The sequence below is a fragment of the Adiantum capillus-veneris genome, chromosome 4, assembly GCF_014529385.1.
Source record: "Adiantum capillus-veneris isolate H3 chromosome 4, ASM1452938v2, whole genome shotgun sequence".
NCBI lineage: Eukaryota > Viridiplantae > Streptophyta > Polypodiopsida > Polypodiales > Pteridaceae > Adiantum > Adiantum capillus-veneris.
Window position 1 is genome coordinate 91,029,112 of NC_140934.1, and position 18,261 is coordinate 91,047,372.

The window sequence follows — 18,261 nt, forward strand, 5'->3', positions numbered from 1 at the left end:
TAAACTTTCTCAAATTGACTGCCCAAATTAAATCAAAAAAATATCAATCTTGGTATTACCTAATCCGCCTTTGCATGAGGAATCTCATGCAATTTTCAAAATTCAAATATGACGAAATTTAAAAATCTCGCTCAAAATTATACTTTTTTTCTTAAGTGTCTCTAAACTGGATCCCTTACCCTATTGAAGATTGCGAGGTTATGTGGTGATATTGCCAAGCAAATAAGCATTTGTTAGAAATAGGCCAGGGTAGTTAGGGTTACTTATAGTAAGTTGTAAGAACTAATTGCAAATAAAAATCATTCCATATACAAAACCAAGAAAGAAGATGTTTTCCTCGGGTGGTGCACTATTCAGTTTCTCCCTATATAAGTGTGTTCGTAGGGTGATTTAAAACCCCTCTTTTTTAACATGTTTGAATGAATAAAATGACCCTTTATTTTAATAAAATTTTTCAAGTTGAATATTTAATTTCCTAAATTATTAATATTAACTTGTATCTATGTTAAATTGCCTATAATTTTTACGTTTTGAAACCCCTCCTGCTAAACTCATGTGGTATATTAACATGATTCCGTGGTGCATCCCCCCAGATGTTTTCTAACAAGTTTCTCCGATGTTGCAGTACATCTTTGGTGTTTTGTGCAAGAAGATTTTGAGCTTGAATGAGAAGGATGCTCATTTTTTTCATGAGCTTTATCAATGCTATGAAGCTGGCTTATTTGCTTTTCCTCTAGAGTTGCCAGGAACCAAGTACACAAAGGCTCTACAGGTGAGTAAGCAGTTTGCACAACTTATTTGTGTGTGATTAAGCTACTTGTATCCTAGAATCCCAAATAGAGAGATAAAAAACCTATAAATTTAGAATATTTAATGTAAATCTCCCTTTAAATCCCAAATAGGGAGATGAAGAACCTACAAAATTTGGGCAATTCAGTGTAAATTCTTTCATGTATACTCATTTTACCTCTACAATTTTTTACACGAAGGTATTATTATTATAAGTGCTATTATTATAAGTCAACTTTTCTATCCTCTTGACCAATTTACTCCCTAGAATTACTCAAAAATGGAGTTTTGAAGTGTTTTCCATCCACAAAGTTGGCTTATGAGCTGAAAATACCTTATAAAAAATTAGCGCTATAATTATAAGTCAAATTGATTCAAATGCCAATGCAGGCTCGAGTGCAAATGGTGCAACTTTTTAAAAGAATAATCCATGAGAGACGGAAGCAATCTAATGAACAACACAATGATATGCTTGACTATTTCCTAAGCCAGAATGTTGAAGGCATCTCAGATGAGGTGATTTATGACAACCTCAGTATCATGTTTTTTGCTGGAGAAGATACCACAGCCAAAACTCTTACAACTATCATCAAAATACTCAAAGATTATCCTCTTATATGTGAAGAAGTTTTGGTAATTCTAAATTACTTTTATATTTTCTATCATTATTATGAACCTTGTGGAATTATACACTTCTAATTTGGTTTTAATATTTTTTGGTTCCTTCTTCTTAGGAAGAGCAAAATAGGATCCTTGATTCTAAAGGTGACTGCGAAGAGCTTAACATGGATGACTACCTACAAATGACCTTCACACAATTTGTGAGAGAAACAGCTTGCAATATTTTGTATTCTCTGTTGTTGAGCTCAACTGCAAAATTTTATATTTCTAACTATGCTTAGTTTAACATAGGTTATAAGTGAAGCCTTGCGAACGGCGAATCCTAGCTTGGGACTCTTCCGGATTGCTCTGCAAGATGTATGGATTAAAGGTATAAGTAGTAATAGTTGTTATTAGTGTTCAAAAACTCATAATAATACCTCTCAACTGGGTTTACAGGAGGTTACAAGATTCCAAAGGGTTGGAAGGTGTATGTTAGCCAATCCTCTGCAAATCTAGACCCTAACCCATTTCCAAATCCCACGAGCTTTGATCCTTTTAGGTGGAAAGATGTAAGTAGACCTATGAGTTCTAGGAAACACAGGAGTGTTATATTTTTCCATTTCTTGGAAAAAATTAAAACAAGTTAGCCCATGCAACTGAATCTAGCATAAACTTAATAGACTACATATTTCTTAATCCAACCATCCTTTGCATACAGCAATTTGTAAAAATGAAGTACTTGAGTATAATCACATTTAGGATATTAATGATTTGATAATGATCTATCACAAGAATATTTAGAGATTTTCTCATGTAGGAAAATGGAGTCTTTTTCAATGTTTTTCATACAATGCATAACATCATGAGCTTCTGCTCGAGATCAGGCACCACATACCTAGCTAGGTACGATTGGGGGCAGGGGACCACCGACCCCCCACTAGGCCAGCGGTCCCCTACCCCCAATCATACCTAGCTAGGTATGCGGCGCCTCCCTCACAGACGCTCATGATGTTGAGGTAAGTCACAATGTGGGAAATATTGTGAGAATTTGTCCAAAACTTCTTGTGCATATTTCTATGGTACTATGCATCACACAAATTAGAGTTTAATGCCATTGCTCATGACTTTGAATGTTGTGACAGATGGATACATCATCGGCATCTTGCTTTATGCCATTTGGAAAGGGTATAAGGCAATGTCCTGGATATGAGCTAGCAAGATTAGAGATGGCCATTTTCTTACACCATTTTCTCAGAAAATTTGAGTGAGTTTTCCCAAATATAGTTTCATTTTTGTATTGGATGAACGACGTCAAAAAATATATATATATATATATCATTGATGGTCGCTTATTCTTTCCAGTTGGGATGCAATCAAAGGGGGAAGGATGGTGCATGATCCAATGATTTCATATCCAGAGGGATTTTATATAAAGCTAAAGCAGAGACATGGAAAAATTTAGCACACCTTTTCAAGAGATGTTGTACAATGAACCTCTTTGCATGTATATTTCACCTGAGCTAAAAAGAGAGAATTTCAAGAACTCAAATATAATACATTTTGAGTAATTTAATAGCCAAAGTTATAATTTTTATACAACTATATTTATATGAAAACAAGACTACTAGTTATCAACACAAGACAAATTTCATTATGAATAGTGCACTTCCTACTCACTATGAAAATGATCTCCTTAGCCAATTACATTCTTGCCATGGAGCCTTTGAGCCAATTACATTGTTCAAAGGTCCAAAGTTGAGTTTTATTTGGGAAATCTCTCTTTATGTTTCATTTTGGGAAGTTGAAAAGCATACATACCAAAGTTTCCTTCAATTCCATTTTTGCAAGCCTAGGGCTTTTTTTTCAAATTTCGGGCAATGAATCTCTCTCCCTAACCCCCCCCCCCCCCCCCCCCCCCCCCCCCCCTCTCTCTCTCTCTCTCTCTCTCTCTCTCTCACACGTGCACAAACAAATAGGGGTCAATATAGCTCTTATTAGAGTATCCTTGGAGATGCACAAGGTTTATCTTCTCTTCTACAATACTCAATATACTCACAAGAGTGAGTATTGCAGAAAAATCACTCTTATTAGAGTATTGCAAAAAACTCACTCCTATTGCAATACTCACTCTAATAAGAGTGAGTATTGTAGAGGTGGTCGTGAACATGGTTTAGGTATGGAACAGGAGCGATGGTGTAACTCAACATGCATGCGAGGTAGGATTTCCTGCAACCGAAGAGAGAGGGTTCTTGAGCTGCGTTGTGGTGGGGGTTGTTTGCGCAGCTTGGGATTTCTTATTTACTTTCATGCTCAAGTGAGGCCGTCTCCTCTGTCGTCGTCACTGGTTTCACCTATGAACACTGTAGCATCGAGGGGTGTGCGCGCTTGCAAGAGCTACCTTGGTTAGCTGAGCATCTGCAGGGATCAAGGCAGCTTGTGGGGTGTTAGCACTGGTCGGTACAACAAGCTACTTGGTATCAAGCACCGATCGCGATCCACTGGCAGGACCGATTGCGATCCATTGCAACTCTGTGGTGGTGGTGTTTTGCTGCACGTCCCTGGTGACAGGAAGATGGCCCCCGTTCTCCCAGCGCTTGCAGAAGCTCGACTCTACTTGGTGGATCGCGATCCATCTCACTTCGGATCGCGATCGAGTTACATAAAGCTGAAGGTTAAAGGTTGCAAGCGGCACTGGTGAAGTGTCCCATTAACCTTTGTATCTTAGTGGAGTTGGGTCGTGAGCAACGGATCACGATCCATTGCATGCTCTTTGAGTTTGTTTTTTTTTTTTTTTAAGAGAGAAAAAAAAAGAGAAACATGGATAAAAGCCTCCTATGTGGACGTAGTAATGGGAAGCCGAGATAAGGTCTCCTCAGAGGCTGGTAAAACTAAAGGTTCGAATACAGCGGAAGGTGGCCCGAGTGGGGGAGATAGTAGCCCAAAAGTCACGGGGGACGGCATGAACGGGATCTCGGGGTTAAGTAAAGAGGAACTTAAAGGGCAAAAGTCCCAGATTGAAAAAGAACTAGCCAAGATTCTGAGTGTACTCTCTCTTAGCAAAAGGACGATGGAAGAAGCAGGGGCACCTACAGAATCACAGGATGCCTCCAAGGGAGACAAAGCTTATCAAGCCCTAAAGAAAGCACTCTTGCAATGTGTGGAAGTGGAAGACGGACTCACAGTCGTCGTTCCTCCTGCTCTTATTAGTCGTTCCTCCTGCTCTTATTAAGAAACAACTTGCTGAGATGGCGAAATCCACATTGGTCTTTGGATTCATGGGCAAGGTGCCTGTCAGAGCTAAACTTATCAATTGGCTCCACAATCCCTATGTCTTAAATCAAGGAGGTTCTGTTCTTAATGCTCAATACATGGCAAAAGTTTTTTTCTCTGTACAATTTAGTGACGAAGCTGCCGTAGCAAAGGTCTTAACGAAGAGCCCGTTATTTCTCAATCGATCACTTGTGTGTGTGCTTCCTTGGGATCCATCTTTTGAGTCCCCAGATGCATTTCAAGATATGTGCCTAGTATTGGTAGAATTTGTAAACCTCCCGATGTGGCTAAGAAACAATTTAAAAGACCTTGCAGAAGCCCTAGGTACCCCTCTCTTTGTACCATTGAGTAGAGCAGTGGGCACTGCAGCCAATAAGGTATCTCAGAAAGGCTCAGCCCAAGAATCTCGTAGTAAATGTGGGGGCTGGTCTGAAGGTCATTCCATTAAACTTTGTCACCTTCTATATGATAACATATTTGAGATTCTTCGGGATAATAGCCCCGAAAATTTCAAAATCACTGAGGGGAATGGGATTGAGCTGATAGAAGAGAGAAGCAGGAAAGAGGGCTCTGAAGATGAATGCCTAGAATTTGAGGAGTTCGTAACCCTATCTCAATAAATGGAAGAGTTCATCTGCAATTCTTGGAATGTGAAGGGGATTAAGACACATCAGAAGAGGTAAGGGAATCAGATTTGGGCTATCCAGGAGCATAACCTAGATGCCACTAGCAAAAGAAAGCCAACATTTGGTAAGAAATTGGCCTTCTACGAAGAGGGAGCCGATGGATACAGTGGGGTCCTCTCTATTGTGGACATGGATCTTGAGCCTAAGGTAGTCTTCAATCATCCCTCTGGGAGGGCTCTGGGAATCAAGATCAAATGGGCTGATCAAATTGTCACTATAATCAACGTGTATGGGCCCTGTGTAGCGAAGGATAGGACCAAATTGTGGGATCACCTGAAAGATATCCATGTTGAAGGAGAATGGCTCTTGGTAGGTGATTTTAATATGGTGGAGAAAAGAAGGGATAGAACTGGCACATCGAACATGCTAGCTGGATCTGAACTATCCAAATGGCTAAGCCTATGTGAGAAGTGGGCATTGGTGGACATGTGGGAGTTAGGCCCATGGAGCAGCACACTGGGGTTCACATACACTAGCCTGCAATATGCCCATACAGCTTCCCGACTGGATCGTTGCTATTGTTCTCGTTAGGCTGATTGGCTACCTTCATGCTTGGAAATAAAGGTGATAACGCCACAGAGATTATTACTTCACCTTTCGGTAAGCATAAAATTGAAAAAAAACAAAGGGGCGGATCATTGCCCTCAAGGTTCTAAAAAGCTACTTTCAATAGGGGCCCACCTACTCAAGGACCCTCTCTTTGGAAGCCTCACTCTCCAAGCTGTAAGGAAGTTTAGGAAAGATGTGGACTGAGGAAGCCCTAGGACCTGGGACATTTTTGCCAAGAGTATCCAAAAAGCCATCAAAACTGCAGGTCCTAAAAGGAAGAAAAAAGAAGAGGAACAACTCAGTCAGCTCATTGAAAATTTTGAAATCCTAACCACCAAAAAACAGGAAGGGTTTTCTCCAGAGACAGAGCATAAAAGATGGCTAGAAGCGAAAGCAAAAATAATCGATCTTCATCTTGAAAAGGTGAGGAAGGCCAGAATCCTATCCAGAGAAACTTTCCTCTAGCGGGAGGAGGCTAACCGTACCCACTTCTTCAGGGCCCTCAAAGTTAGAAGAAATCGGGGCCTGCTCCACTCTCTCACAGATACAGATGGAAATAATATTGAAAAGCCTGATGAAATGGCTGCATTAATGCTCAACCACTTGCAACAGATCATAGGCCAGTCCGAGGATCGCTCCCCTGAAATAGATGCTGCCAGAACAACTCTCCTTGGGAGCATAAAAATAATGATTTCCCTCTCTAAACCCATCCTCTTGGAGAAGGCGTTCACCGAGGATGAATGCTCCCTTGCATTGCATGCTCTAGGTAAAGAAAGATCCCCTGGTTGGGACGGGTTGACTACTGAGTTCTTCATGGAATTTTGGGAAGATCTAAAGTCCGCCATCACAAGAATGGCGAATCAAGACTTCGAGGATGGATTCATGGAGGCCTCGTTAAGCCTATCCCCAAACAAGTATGATGCTCCCAACTTAAGCATTGGTGCCCCATAACAATGATGTCAGTTGCCTATAAAATGATTTCCAAATCTGTAGCCCTCAGGCTATGCCCCCTCCTCGACAAAGTTCTCACTCCCCACCAGCATGGATTCATCAAGGGAAGGTCAATCTGTGACAACATTTTGGCTGCAATGGTCGGCATTGAATATGCCGCTTTCTCAAAGCAAGAGTGTATCTTGCTGCAGCTGGATCTTGATAAAGCCTATGACAGGATAACATGGTCATTCATTGAAGATGCCATGAAGTCATTAGGCTTTGGGCCACGAATGTGTCGCCTAGTCAGCACCCTAGGTGCTGGAAGCCAATCAGAGCTCATGTTCAATGAGAGGATTGTGGGAGCTTTTGAGGTTAGAAGGTCCATAAAACAAGGATGCCCACTTGCCCCTCTTATGTTCACCATTGGTTCCCATCCTCTAGTTACATTACTGGAAAACAGTGTTGTTGAAGGAGAGATTCAAGGATTGGCTCTTCTGAATAACGACCAGCTGCTAGCAAAGCTTTTTGTGGATGATTTCCTGCTCTTTCTTAAAGCTTTCCCTCAGGTTCTCAGGAAAGATCTGGAAATTGTGCAAATGTTTTCCTTAGCCTCAGGATCAAAGTGTAATGTGGAAAAATCAAGATTGATCTCTCTCTCCGAGAATAACTCGTTTGATCCGTCTTTGTGGACCGGGGAGATAGTGTCAAAAAGGAAGATTTTTTGTCACCCAGGAGCCCCGCTAGGGGTGGGAGTTACTCACAGGCAGAGATTCTTATGGGTTATGGAGAAGGTCAAGATTAAGATGCGCAGGTCGGATTTCGTTCTTCTTCCCTTCCCAAGCAGAATAAAGGTTATCAACTCTTTCATGTTACCCTATATAGCCTTTAGTGGTCCGCTGCTTAAGCTAGCTAAATGCAACTGGAAAGAGTTCTTGAAACCGGTAAAGAGATTTCTTTGGAAGAACAACACTAAAAGCACAGTACCCTGGCAATGGGCAAAATGGGGGATGGTTGTGAGACCTGTGGAGAAAGGAGTGTGTTTTATTTGCGAGCTTTCAATTTCAAGCTTTTTCACTCAAAACTAATTTTGCGAGCTTTTTTATTTTAGATTTAGAGCCTTTTCTAACGACACAAAAAATTAATCCAAAACAAAGACATCAGAATATTATACACGACAAAAAAGATCTAAATTGGCTTAAGATTTTGAGTCCAAAAACATGTACAAGATTCCAAAAGACCTAATTTTGAGCTTGTACAATTGTCTAGATAGATACCACAAAGCATGCTTCTCTTACTAAAAGAAATTAAAATAAAGTCTCATGTGTCTAGAAAAGCTACTCCACATCTAATACAAAAGAAAAATCTACTTCAATGCATACCTCTACAGGACAATCTCTAAGATTTAGGCTCACTACACCACAGGCTTTATCTTGCGGGTTTGCCCTAATACAAATGCAAGGTCTGTGGGAGTTAGTGCATGCTGATGAATGACCATGTGCTCTTTTGGTTAAAGCCCTAGAATATGCACATGCACATAGTACATGTGCTTACATGCCAAAAATGCTTAATGTGTAGATTCTCTCTTCTGAAAATCGAGACAGGTGCAACTAGGTTCTACCTTAATGTGTACATCATAACAACTCTCTGTCAATATTTGAAAAACTATGTGTTGTTCACTTTCTAATATCTTGTCCAAGAACGTTGCAACCATACTTGCAGCTGACTCCAATCTCTTTTGCGCTTCTTTGGAAATACCATGTCTCCACTTACGCTTCTTGCTTCTACTGGAGCTTCCTTGTGTAAGAGTAGCATTTGTATTGTTCATGCGTCGTAGTGGTGTTGCAAAATCTGCAAATTGAAATCCACTTTGTACCAAGCTGTCACTCTCTTCCTTTGATACATTGGTTCCAATATCCACTTGCCAGCAAGTAGGAACGACAAGTGAGAATTTAACTTGCCTCTGTACTTTTTGTGTGTGCCCTACTTCATAATTGCAGAACCATATCCACTGTGCAATTGTATTGTCTTTAAAATTTCTCTCAGACCAAAAACAGGGAGCAACCATTCCCACATTACGGATTTGTAATTTGTTACCACAACTTTACTTCCCTACCATTCCAAAACATTTTCTCATGCAATTGGCTAGCATCCTTTGTAAAGCCCACTCTTCACGGGCAACTTGGACCTCTTGAATACACCTTGTTGAATTCTCCCCTGGCTACACTGGAATGCTATCTCCTACTTCACGATCAGTGACAACATATACTTCTTCATTATCCTCTCTATCAAAATGTATACTCTGTGGTCTCCCTCTGGTTTTTCGTTGTCTTGCTTCCATTACATATCCAAGTTTATGTGAGCTTGTACCAACTGCACATGTTTTCTTCTTCTGTTGTACTGTCTCTTTGTCACCTTTCATCATAGGCTCTTCATACAAAGGACTACCAGCAACCAAGCCTTTTAATGTACTCATAAAATGAGTTGGATTTGGAGATTCTCTACGTTTGGAACTGGCCATCATTTCTTCTATGGAAGGGCCCGTTCCGATGTATCTACCTATGGTGTATCCCAATATTTTTGCACATTGAATATATGCATTTAAAACATCACTGACACATGCCTCATAAAGTGAGATTTTACGTTTACCACCTTCACCTGCCAGCCAACTAGCATGGATGCTCTCTGACAAGTTTATACTTGGAATTTGAGCTCTCTCCCATGGACTCTTACTGACCTATAAATTCAAAACAATTAAAACCATATAAATGTAAATCTCTGTTTTCAAGTATTTAATAAGAACCAAAAAAATGATTGATATACCATTGTCTCAGCGCTTCCTCAATGGGCAATCCATTGCTCCCACCAATTAAACCATCTCTCTAAAGCCTTTTTATTATCCTCTATCACATATTTCACCCACCATTCTCGTATTGTGGAAGCTATACGAGAGGCCTCATTTGTAGTCTTTGCTAAGTGCCATGCTTCACACATTTCAATGTGATGCATTTGTCTATCTGTAGCGACATGTTTTTTTGTATGTTTGTGTAGACTCTGCTCCCAATGGAAAAGACACGAGCACTCCCTTCCCTCGATTACATTATGCCATCCACCATTGTATACAACTCGTATTGCCAGCCAATTAGCCCCAACTTCATCAGACATAAATCCAACAAAGTCTGTTGGTTCATGCCCATACCTCTCCATAATTGTGTTTCCAAAACAAGATTTGTGTTTCTTCGTCGTCTTCTTTACATTCACATATTGCAATCACCTGTAATGCTTGCATGTTGTACACATAGAACAAATAAGTAATAATAGGTGTCTTATATCAAACATGCTATCTAACATATTTTTATAAATTCACTTACCCAGGATCATAAATCGAACAGGACATAGTTGCCCATCCTTCAATTCGATGAGTATGATCAAAGTGCACCTAAGCACTACTCAAATCTCCAGTCCCTCCTCGCCTCATTCTATTGACTAGTTCAACTCCAGAAGCAGGTCCTTTTGTGGATATTTTGAATACGTAACATTTGTCGTTAGGTCCACCTTGGCCTGGAAAACGACTTCCATGAAAGAATGAAAAAACACACCGTTTCTGTAGCAATAGTATATTTTTGTATCCATCACCAACAACCTGACCCTGTTTAGCTTTCTCATTTGTGACAAAATACTTTTGAATCCTCTATTTTGAACAAGGGGCATCATTTCCTCAAGAAAATGGTTAAGCTCTACATCAGTGGCTTCTAAATCATCTTCTTTAGTCAATGATTGAAATAGCATTTGACGAGCAACTGACATCTGTACTTTTCTAGGACCCCCCTTCTCAATCTTTAAAACTGTCTTAACAAGATTGTGCACTTTTTCAAGAGCTTCCCTTCTAGTACCTGGCTGTACATTGTGGTCATGCACTCCCAGATGGATCACCGAACATGTTATTGTTGTTTCCTTTGGAATCACATAATAGATCATAAACTTGCAAACATTTGAACAAGTGACCGTTTTGTCACAATAGTTCTTCAAGTTTTTTCAGATTCCTTCATTTTGATGCTCGTTCCACCTCGTAGATTAGGGAAAAAGTGAGAAAATGTTGTTTTGTGCTGTTTTTGTGGAAATTGTCAAATTGCAGGTGAATTTCAGCCAAACTAAGCAGGATATGGATTTTTTGTATCACACAATTGTCGAAGAGCTCGACAAGGCAAACAAATTCATGTGAGTCGGCCCCGGGCAAATTCTGAACCGTTTGGGAGTTACGGCTCGCTGAAAATGGCCGTGAATTGTGGACTTTAAAAAAAAAAAACTCAGTTGTGGCCGCTTTGCTTAAGACTAGAGAGAGGTCAAAAATAGCTAGTACCAGTGCAGTACTAGTATAACAGTATACCAGTACTGGTACTCTATACTGATACTCGTATTATACTGTACTGGTAGTACTGGTACTGGATTCATATTGGTATTGGTATTGGTACTAGTATAAAGTAAATAGTAAATAGTCAGGTCGAGTTTGGTTTTAGTTAGTTTGGTCTTTGTCCGTGCATAATGTGAATGTCAAAGCTTAGGTTTGAAGCATTACCACTTTGGGAACCAATCATCTACCTACTCGAGCTAACACAGTCCAGTACCATCACGCGCGCATCATGTTGGTGCCTCCTCTCTCTCTCTCTCTCTCTCTCTCTCTCTCTCTCTCCCTCTCTCTCTCTCTCTCTCTCTCTCTCTCTCTCTCTCTCTCTCTCGTGTTGTTCCGGCGCCAGAAGATAGACCGCAGAGAACCGTTCAACGCGAAAAAAAGGGGGATGCAGAGCCCGCCTATCATCCGCGCGCACGCGGATGATGGGCGGGCTCTGTGCTCCTATTTTTTTCGCGTTGAACAGTTCTCTACGGTCTATCTTCTTGCGATGACTGGCTTTCTTCAAGTTCTGATTAATAACATTTTTGGTGTTCATGTCAAATCTATTTGATAAATTGTATGCTTTAATCCAAAATTGCCAAAAAAAGGGGGAGGGCAGATAGATTTCACTAAATTTTGGGATTAACTCCACAAAATTAACGAAAATAGCACAAAGCTCACCAAATCTACAAAAAAAAGGGGGTGGCAGAGCTCCCCCATCATCCACACGCGTTCCTCCCCTTTTTTTGTCGATTTGATGAGCTTTGTCAACAATATTGTAAGAAAAATGCTTTTGATTAAGGTTATTGAAATAAAACCTACATTATTTGATATATATTTGTTCAATAAACACATCAAAAATGCAAAAAAAAAGAGGGAGACAGAGCTCCCCCATCATCCGCACGCGCGGATGATTGGGGAGCTCTGCCTCCCCCTTGTTTTGTAGATTTGGTGATCTTTGTCAATGGTGTTGCTGAAAATAGGCTTTTAATTAAGGTTTTTAAAATGCTTTTCCCCCATCATCCGTGTCAACAAAAAAAAGGGGAGGCAGAGCTCCCCCATCATCCGCACGCACGCGGATCATGGGGAAGATCTGCCTCCCCTTTTTTTGCATTTTTGATGTGGTCTTATATAAACTAAAAAATATATAATATGTGTTGTGTAGATAATGGCACCAAAGAGGGATAGCAAGAAAAGAAAACCTCCAGTCTCTCCTTTTAGCAACCGTCAAGTGAGCATGAAGCTAAGGTCCGGTTGTATACCAAAGGGAGCTATCGATCAGGAGGGATCATCACGAGTCCGACATTTGGACACTCCACCAAATAAAAAGAACAGGATTCTCAAAAGGTGTGTTTTTATTGACGATGAGGCTTAAGTTGATGAAGACTCCAACAACGTCGAAGATGACGTACAGATCACAAGTAAATTATGAGTGTATGCCATAATTTTTATGTCAATACGTAGTTTATATTATAAATTTTGCAATGGTAGATGGTTAAATTTGATGGACGTTTTTTTCTGTTTGGAAAGTTTGGTAATTAATAACCATGTGGGAGAGTAAGAAAGGGTGAACCATTTTTTATATACATACCATTCATAGTTGCTAGAGAAAATATTAAGTATTGTTTTTGTTTATGTTGGAGAAAAGGTCCTTAAATCTCATGTGAGAGCCCTATATAGGGTGTGCGGTTTTTTTTTTTGAAAAAGTTGTCTCTGTACAAAGGAGACCCTGGCAAAATTTTTGTAAATTAAATACTTTACACTATCTAATCCTAATTGCATATGTTTTTGGACAATTGAATGTTTGTCACTTGTTTTCTCTATGCAGAGACCAATTTCACATTGAAGTATCATCATGACAATGAAGAAGATAGTGATCATGTAGGGGACAATTCCTTGAGTTGTCCAGAGAAAAAGAAGCAGAGTTCCTTCTTGCACTTGACACTTCTAATGCGTAAGTTTGTTAATCGCATGTTGACTCTCATTTTTTTGCAAGCAATGCGTGTATTCAACTCTTTGTTTTCTATTTTTCTACATCATTTCCAGGGCACATGTCATGTTAAACATCACTCATGAAGTTTATATGTTTCAAAGATTTGGCATGGCAAATAAAGATTGAATCCTTCAAAAATTGACACCCGATATGAGAGAATGGGCTAGGGTGGAGATGACTGTGGAGGCAAGGTATTACCATGGTGCTGCACCATGGTACAACACTCCATGTGGATTGATATCTCAACTTGTGTGGAAGGTGATACCTACTCTACATGTTGGGTAATTAATGTAAAATTTTATTTTGGTTTCAATACAGTGTTTTGTATTAGGATGAGTTCACTACATTTACGTCCAAAGAAAGAGCAAAGCTAGATGCACTTGGACTAAATGATGTTGAGAAGAAGAAGAGACTGGACAAGGCCACAAAGGTAGAAGAGGAACGGTTGAAAGATAGGGGCTACAAGTACTTGTCAATCGCCAATCCTCTTAATGGTGATGGATTCTTCAAGTTGATTTTTAGCATTAAATGGGATGAACCTGGAATGCTAAAGATCACTAGAGATAAGCTCTATTGTTTGACAAGCTCTAAAATCACTCATGAGAGGTATTGAAGCTATTAGTTTCTCATTTTTAATTTTATTATTCCATTTCGTTTTTCTATATGATTAAGTGATATGTTGTTCTTATTGCTTGTAGAAAGAAGATAATTTTGCACCTCATGAGCCTCACTGAGTCTAAGGATCCGCAATATCTTCATTTTGGTGATTACAAGCTTTTTAGAAGTTACATGAAAAAGGAGACTTGGGCTCACTTGCATGGGGAGGCTACTCTTATGATTGAAAGGATGCAAGTAGAAGGTCCACAACTTCCAAATTCTTTTGACCTATTCTATAAGATGAGCATGAAGAATCATATTTTGGAGGTAGACATTTGACCATTGTTTTTAAAAGAATATAGACATGTTTTAATTTACACAAGATCAAGTTGAGTGTGCTTTTTGATTGTTACTATGTATGTAGGATTTTATTTATCTAATGGATGCGTTGAAGTCTTCCGACTCTAGTGAGAAGATGTCGGAGCTTGTGTTGTCGGCTAAGAGAGTGATCTACAGGTTTGCATCTTCCACTTGCACACTTTGCAAAAAAAAGAGCATTTCATTTTTTTGCCATGGTTTGATGACAGTGGGTCATTTTGAAAATGATGAAATATCATTTTGTGTTTACAAAAAATCCTTAAATTCCCTGTGGAAGCCCGATATGTGGTGGATGGTTCTATTGACAATACGCGAGTGTATAATGTCTATGTTAAAAACACTTAAAACCCTTATGGGAGCCCAAGGTAGGGTTTATGGTTTATTTTGAAAAATTATTCTCCATACAAAGGAGACTCTAATATTTTTTTTGGATACATGACATTTATTATACCATTGTGTTTATGTGCTTTTCAAAGTGGATGATGCTCTAAAAATTGTGTAGATGGGTTATGCAATGCGTTGAGGCACAGGAATTGAATGAAGCCCCATTATTCACTAGAGAGTGGATTGATGTACGTGATGAGAATACAATTTCTCTCCCTCTTTGATTGAAAGGAATCTGACAGCATAGGAAGCCAATGTTTGTCCTTAGTGGTTGGATTATCCACTAGGAGTTATTCCAAAGCAAGAGTTTGAATTACGTAAGAGTAAGTATCTTAACACTAGTGGCTCTTTTATTTTGAGAATGTATATATCTTACATTAGTACTAATTTATGTGATATTGTGCTATATGGTTGTTGAGCGAAGGGTTTCAAAATGAGAGTGATGAGTACTTAGAGGAGACACAAGAAGAGTCTCTCCCTCCCGTTTCTCAAGGAGTTACTCAAAACACCATTGAGAGTAGCTCTCAAGGTACTCCACTAGCAAGCAATGTACTCAAGAAGGGTAAAGGTAAAATGGAGCCTCCAAGTACATCAAGGATACCCACTCCTTCTTCAATGCCTCCCATTGTGACATCTAAGGAGCCCGGCATGTCCTCTTTGGCAACCACTATACCCCATATGGCACCCTCTTCTAATGTGCCCACTACATCCTCATTGGTGCACACTACTTTGTTTGTTGCAGAGTCTTCACTTAGGCGAGAGGCTTGGGAGAGAAGGCCGATCACACGATCTGTTGGTAAGTTTAAGAAAATCGTTAGCAAATCTATCTTCCATACTTCCTAATTCAAAGATAATTTGGATAATGCTTGTAGGGTTCCATTACCAAACCATTGTAGATGTTTTGCTTGTGGATATATCACAAATTGATAAGTTTACCCTTGATAGGTAGATTTTCATAGTACCTACTTATTTGCATTTTCTTCTTGCATTGTTCTATGATTTTGAACATGATTCATGTTTGGTTTTCTTATAGCATCAACTAATTTTTTGCGACACAGAATAAAAATCTATATAGCAAAGATGGTGTGCCATGTCGTGAGGTTGCTAGGCTTATCTTTGCAGATTTTCCTACAAGTTTTCTTGTGGATGGTCTAGGACCAATCCCATTGGGTAAGTAACTTTTCTTTGGACTAGTACCTACAGCTAACTATGGTTGTATGCTTACATGTCATCATTCACTTTTGTAGAGGGCATGAGTGTTCCCAAGTGGAACACATTTTCCAAGGGTCTAGTGACAGGGTGCATGAATGTTGCTCGTGAGTTTTTGGCCGATCAGGGGTTTTAGTCACCATGTGCATGGCCGAGCATATTGTAGATTTTATTGCAGATGCAACTAGGGTAGGACTTGTGCTCTTACGTACATGGACTCTCATGTGTAATAAGAAGGCATATCGGCATCCACTCACTAGAGAGGCGTTGAGATAACAAACTTAGTTTCATAGTTTAATTTCCTAACTAAAAACATTGTAGCTATGCCATTCATTCTTTGAGTTTTTTATTCATGCAGGTACTTGATCTTACCATGTGTCTTTGGTATCGTATTGGCCATCCTGTGCCACACTATGATAGAGAGGCAGGGGAGAAAATTGCCGAGAGATTGTTTCCAGCAGATTGTAGCTACATGATAGATGATGTAGTCTTCCCCATTGAGATTGATGGTGTTATTCTTAGAGGTGGGGCAGAGCGGTCTTCTTTGTTCTTTCGGTAAGACTAGTCCAAAGTATGATACTAGTGAACGTTATGGTATATATGTGTTTGCATTAGGTTTTTTATTTACTTTTTATATGGTCAGGTGGTTGCTCGCAACATTTACTGAGCCTCATGACTATGTTTTGGACTTCTTTGCGGGGTTTGGTGGTTTGGGCCGAGCTTCTGCAGAAGATATGAGGCATTGCATGTGTCTAGAGCTAGATGATGTGCTCTATGAAAGATGTTTGACCTATATTGCATGTGGACCTGTGAAATGTTGATTGTGGATGCACATTTGGTTGAGGAAACTCTATTCTGACAGTACACATCTTTATGTTTTGATTTATGTTTTTATGTACATGGTAGCCATATGACATTGACATGGCATTTTGGTATGCTCCATACATTTCATTTGGATGTTTCATTTGTGTTTGTTTGGTACATGACGACCACATGATGTGGAGATGCCTTTGATTGGAGCTTTCTTTTGTAGTTAGATTATGTTGACACCATTGGCTTGTGTGTTGATTTTTGTGAGATAACAAAATCGTTAAAGTGATGGAAATAAGAGTTTATGTGAAGGAAATCCCATGTGGGAGCCCAAGAAAGGGTGTACATTTTTTTATATGAAGAGGTCTCCATACAAAGGAGACTCTGGAAAATTTTTTAAGAATCACGTTTTCAGTACAGCCTCAAAAATACATACAAATGGTGCTTTTTATAAAGTTTCATTTTGCATAAGCATAGACATGCTTCCATATTTCTTAAAAGTGTTTGGTAGTTGAAGGATTGTATTGTGAGGTTTTGAGTTTTTCCACTACACAATGATATTTAAAGATATCATTGGTGTAAAATTAGGGTTTAAAAGCTCGAAAAAAATTGTTCCAATTGTAAAAGCTCGAAACTGAAAGCTCGCAAAAATAAAATCCCCTGGAGCAAGGTGGCCTTGGGATTCTTAACCCCAGCAACCACACGGAGGCTCAATGTACCAAGTTTGTAGTAGCCCTTGCTAAGGAACACGATACTTGGGCTATTATGGCTAAAGATATGATGGACAACTCCAAAATTTTCTCGCAAGGTGGTGAGTGGAAAGAGGTCGATGTGCACAACAAGTTGTTGGCCCCGCAATGGGTCATCCTAAAACTCAGGGGAAAGACAAGTGAGCTTACCCGTAAATGCAACAAAGTAACAGGGCCTTTGGAATGGGGATAGTTGTCAAGGTACTTCCACAACTCTATATCTCATTGTTCCCCTTGGCTCTCCAAGGCTGGAGGCGTCCTTTTGACCCCTTTTTGGAGGGAAGTGACCAGGAAAGTTAATAACAAAGGTATTAGGCATAATCCAATTGTGGGACTATAGTAGAGGTTGTTGGAAAGGAGTTGATCAAATGGCTTCTGAGTTTACCCTCAGTGGGCTAGAAAGATCGTTGATCAGCAAAGCCCTTGAACAACTCACTTTGTTGTATCTGCCAGACTGTGAGTCCAAGCTCGAGTGGAAAGCTTGGCAATGGCCGGGGAAAATAAATTTCCTAAAACCCCAAAAAAAGAGTGTATATCTCACTCTAATTAAATCACAGGATTGGTTCTCCCCGCTCAATAAACAGTGGGGAAAGAATTGGCCAGAGTCAAGGTGGGAAACAGCTGTCAAAAACATTTGGTGCCCTCAATGGCCGGATAGGATGAAGGTTTTTTTATGGAAGGTGCTATGGGGAGCCTTACCAACTGAAGTGAAGGTCCTTGCTAGGGGAATTGGTCCAAATAGATGCTCGCAATGTAGAACGGCTTCTGAAGATCTTTTCCACCTGTTCAGGGAATGTCCGTCAATCTGTGGACTTGCAGGCAAGATTTGCAAATGGATCCAAAAAACCTGGAAAATAGGATTCTTCAAGAACGATCTCTTCTTGGGAGGAAGGATGTGCAAGAGTCATACTCTACTCATTTCTA

The 18,261-nt window shown here is 39.8% G+C and overlaps 2 protein-coding genes across 2 annotated transcripts; both read left to right on the forward strand.

The window, feature by feature from the left end:
• The first annotated feature begins 616 nt into the window (after positions 1-616).
• On the forward strand, positions 617-4,090 carry LOC147459586 (cytochrome P450 720B2-like). Its single transcript, XM_086509859.1, has 9 exons — positions 617-772; positions 1,180-1,422; positions 1,524-1,610; positions 1,702-1,780; positions 1,849-1,961; positions 2,535-2,656; positions 2,755-2,782; positions 3,567-3,706; positions 3,814-4,090. Exons 1-9 carry the CDS (start codon positions 617-619, stop codon positions 4,088-4,090), a joined length of 1,245 nt encoding a protein of 414 aa, XP_086365985.1.
• Positions 4,091-15,142: 11,052 nt separating this feature from the next.
• On the forward strand, positions 15,143-15,724 carry LOC147459587 (uncharacterized). Its single transcript, XM_086509860.1, has 3 exons — positions 15,143-15,365; positions 15,442-15,514; positions 15,628-15,724. The coding sequence occupies exons 1-3, from the start codon at positions 15,143-15,145 to the stop codon at positions 15,722-15,724; spliced, it is 393 nt and encodes a 130-aa protein (XP_086365986.1).
• The last annotated feature ends 2,537 nt before the right edge of the window (positions 15,725-18,261 follow it).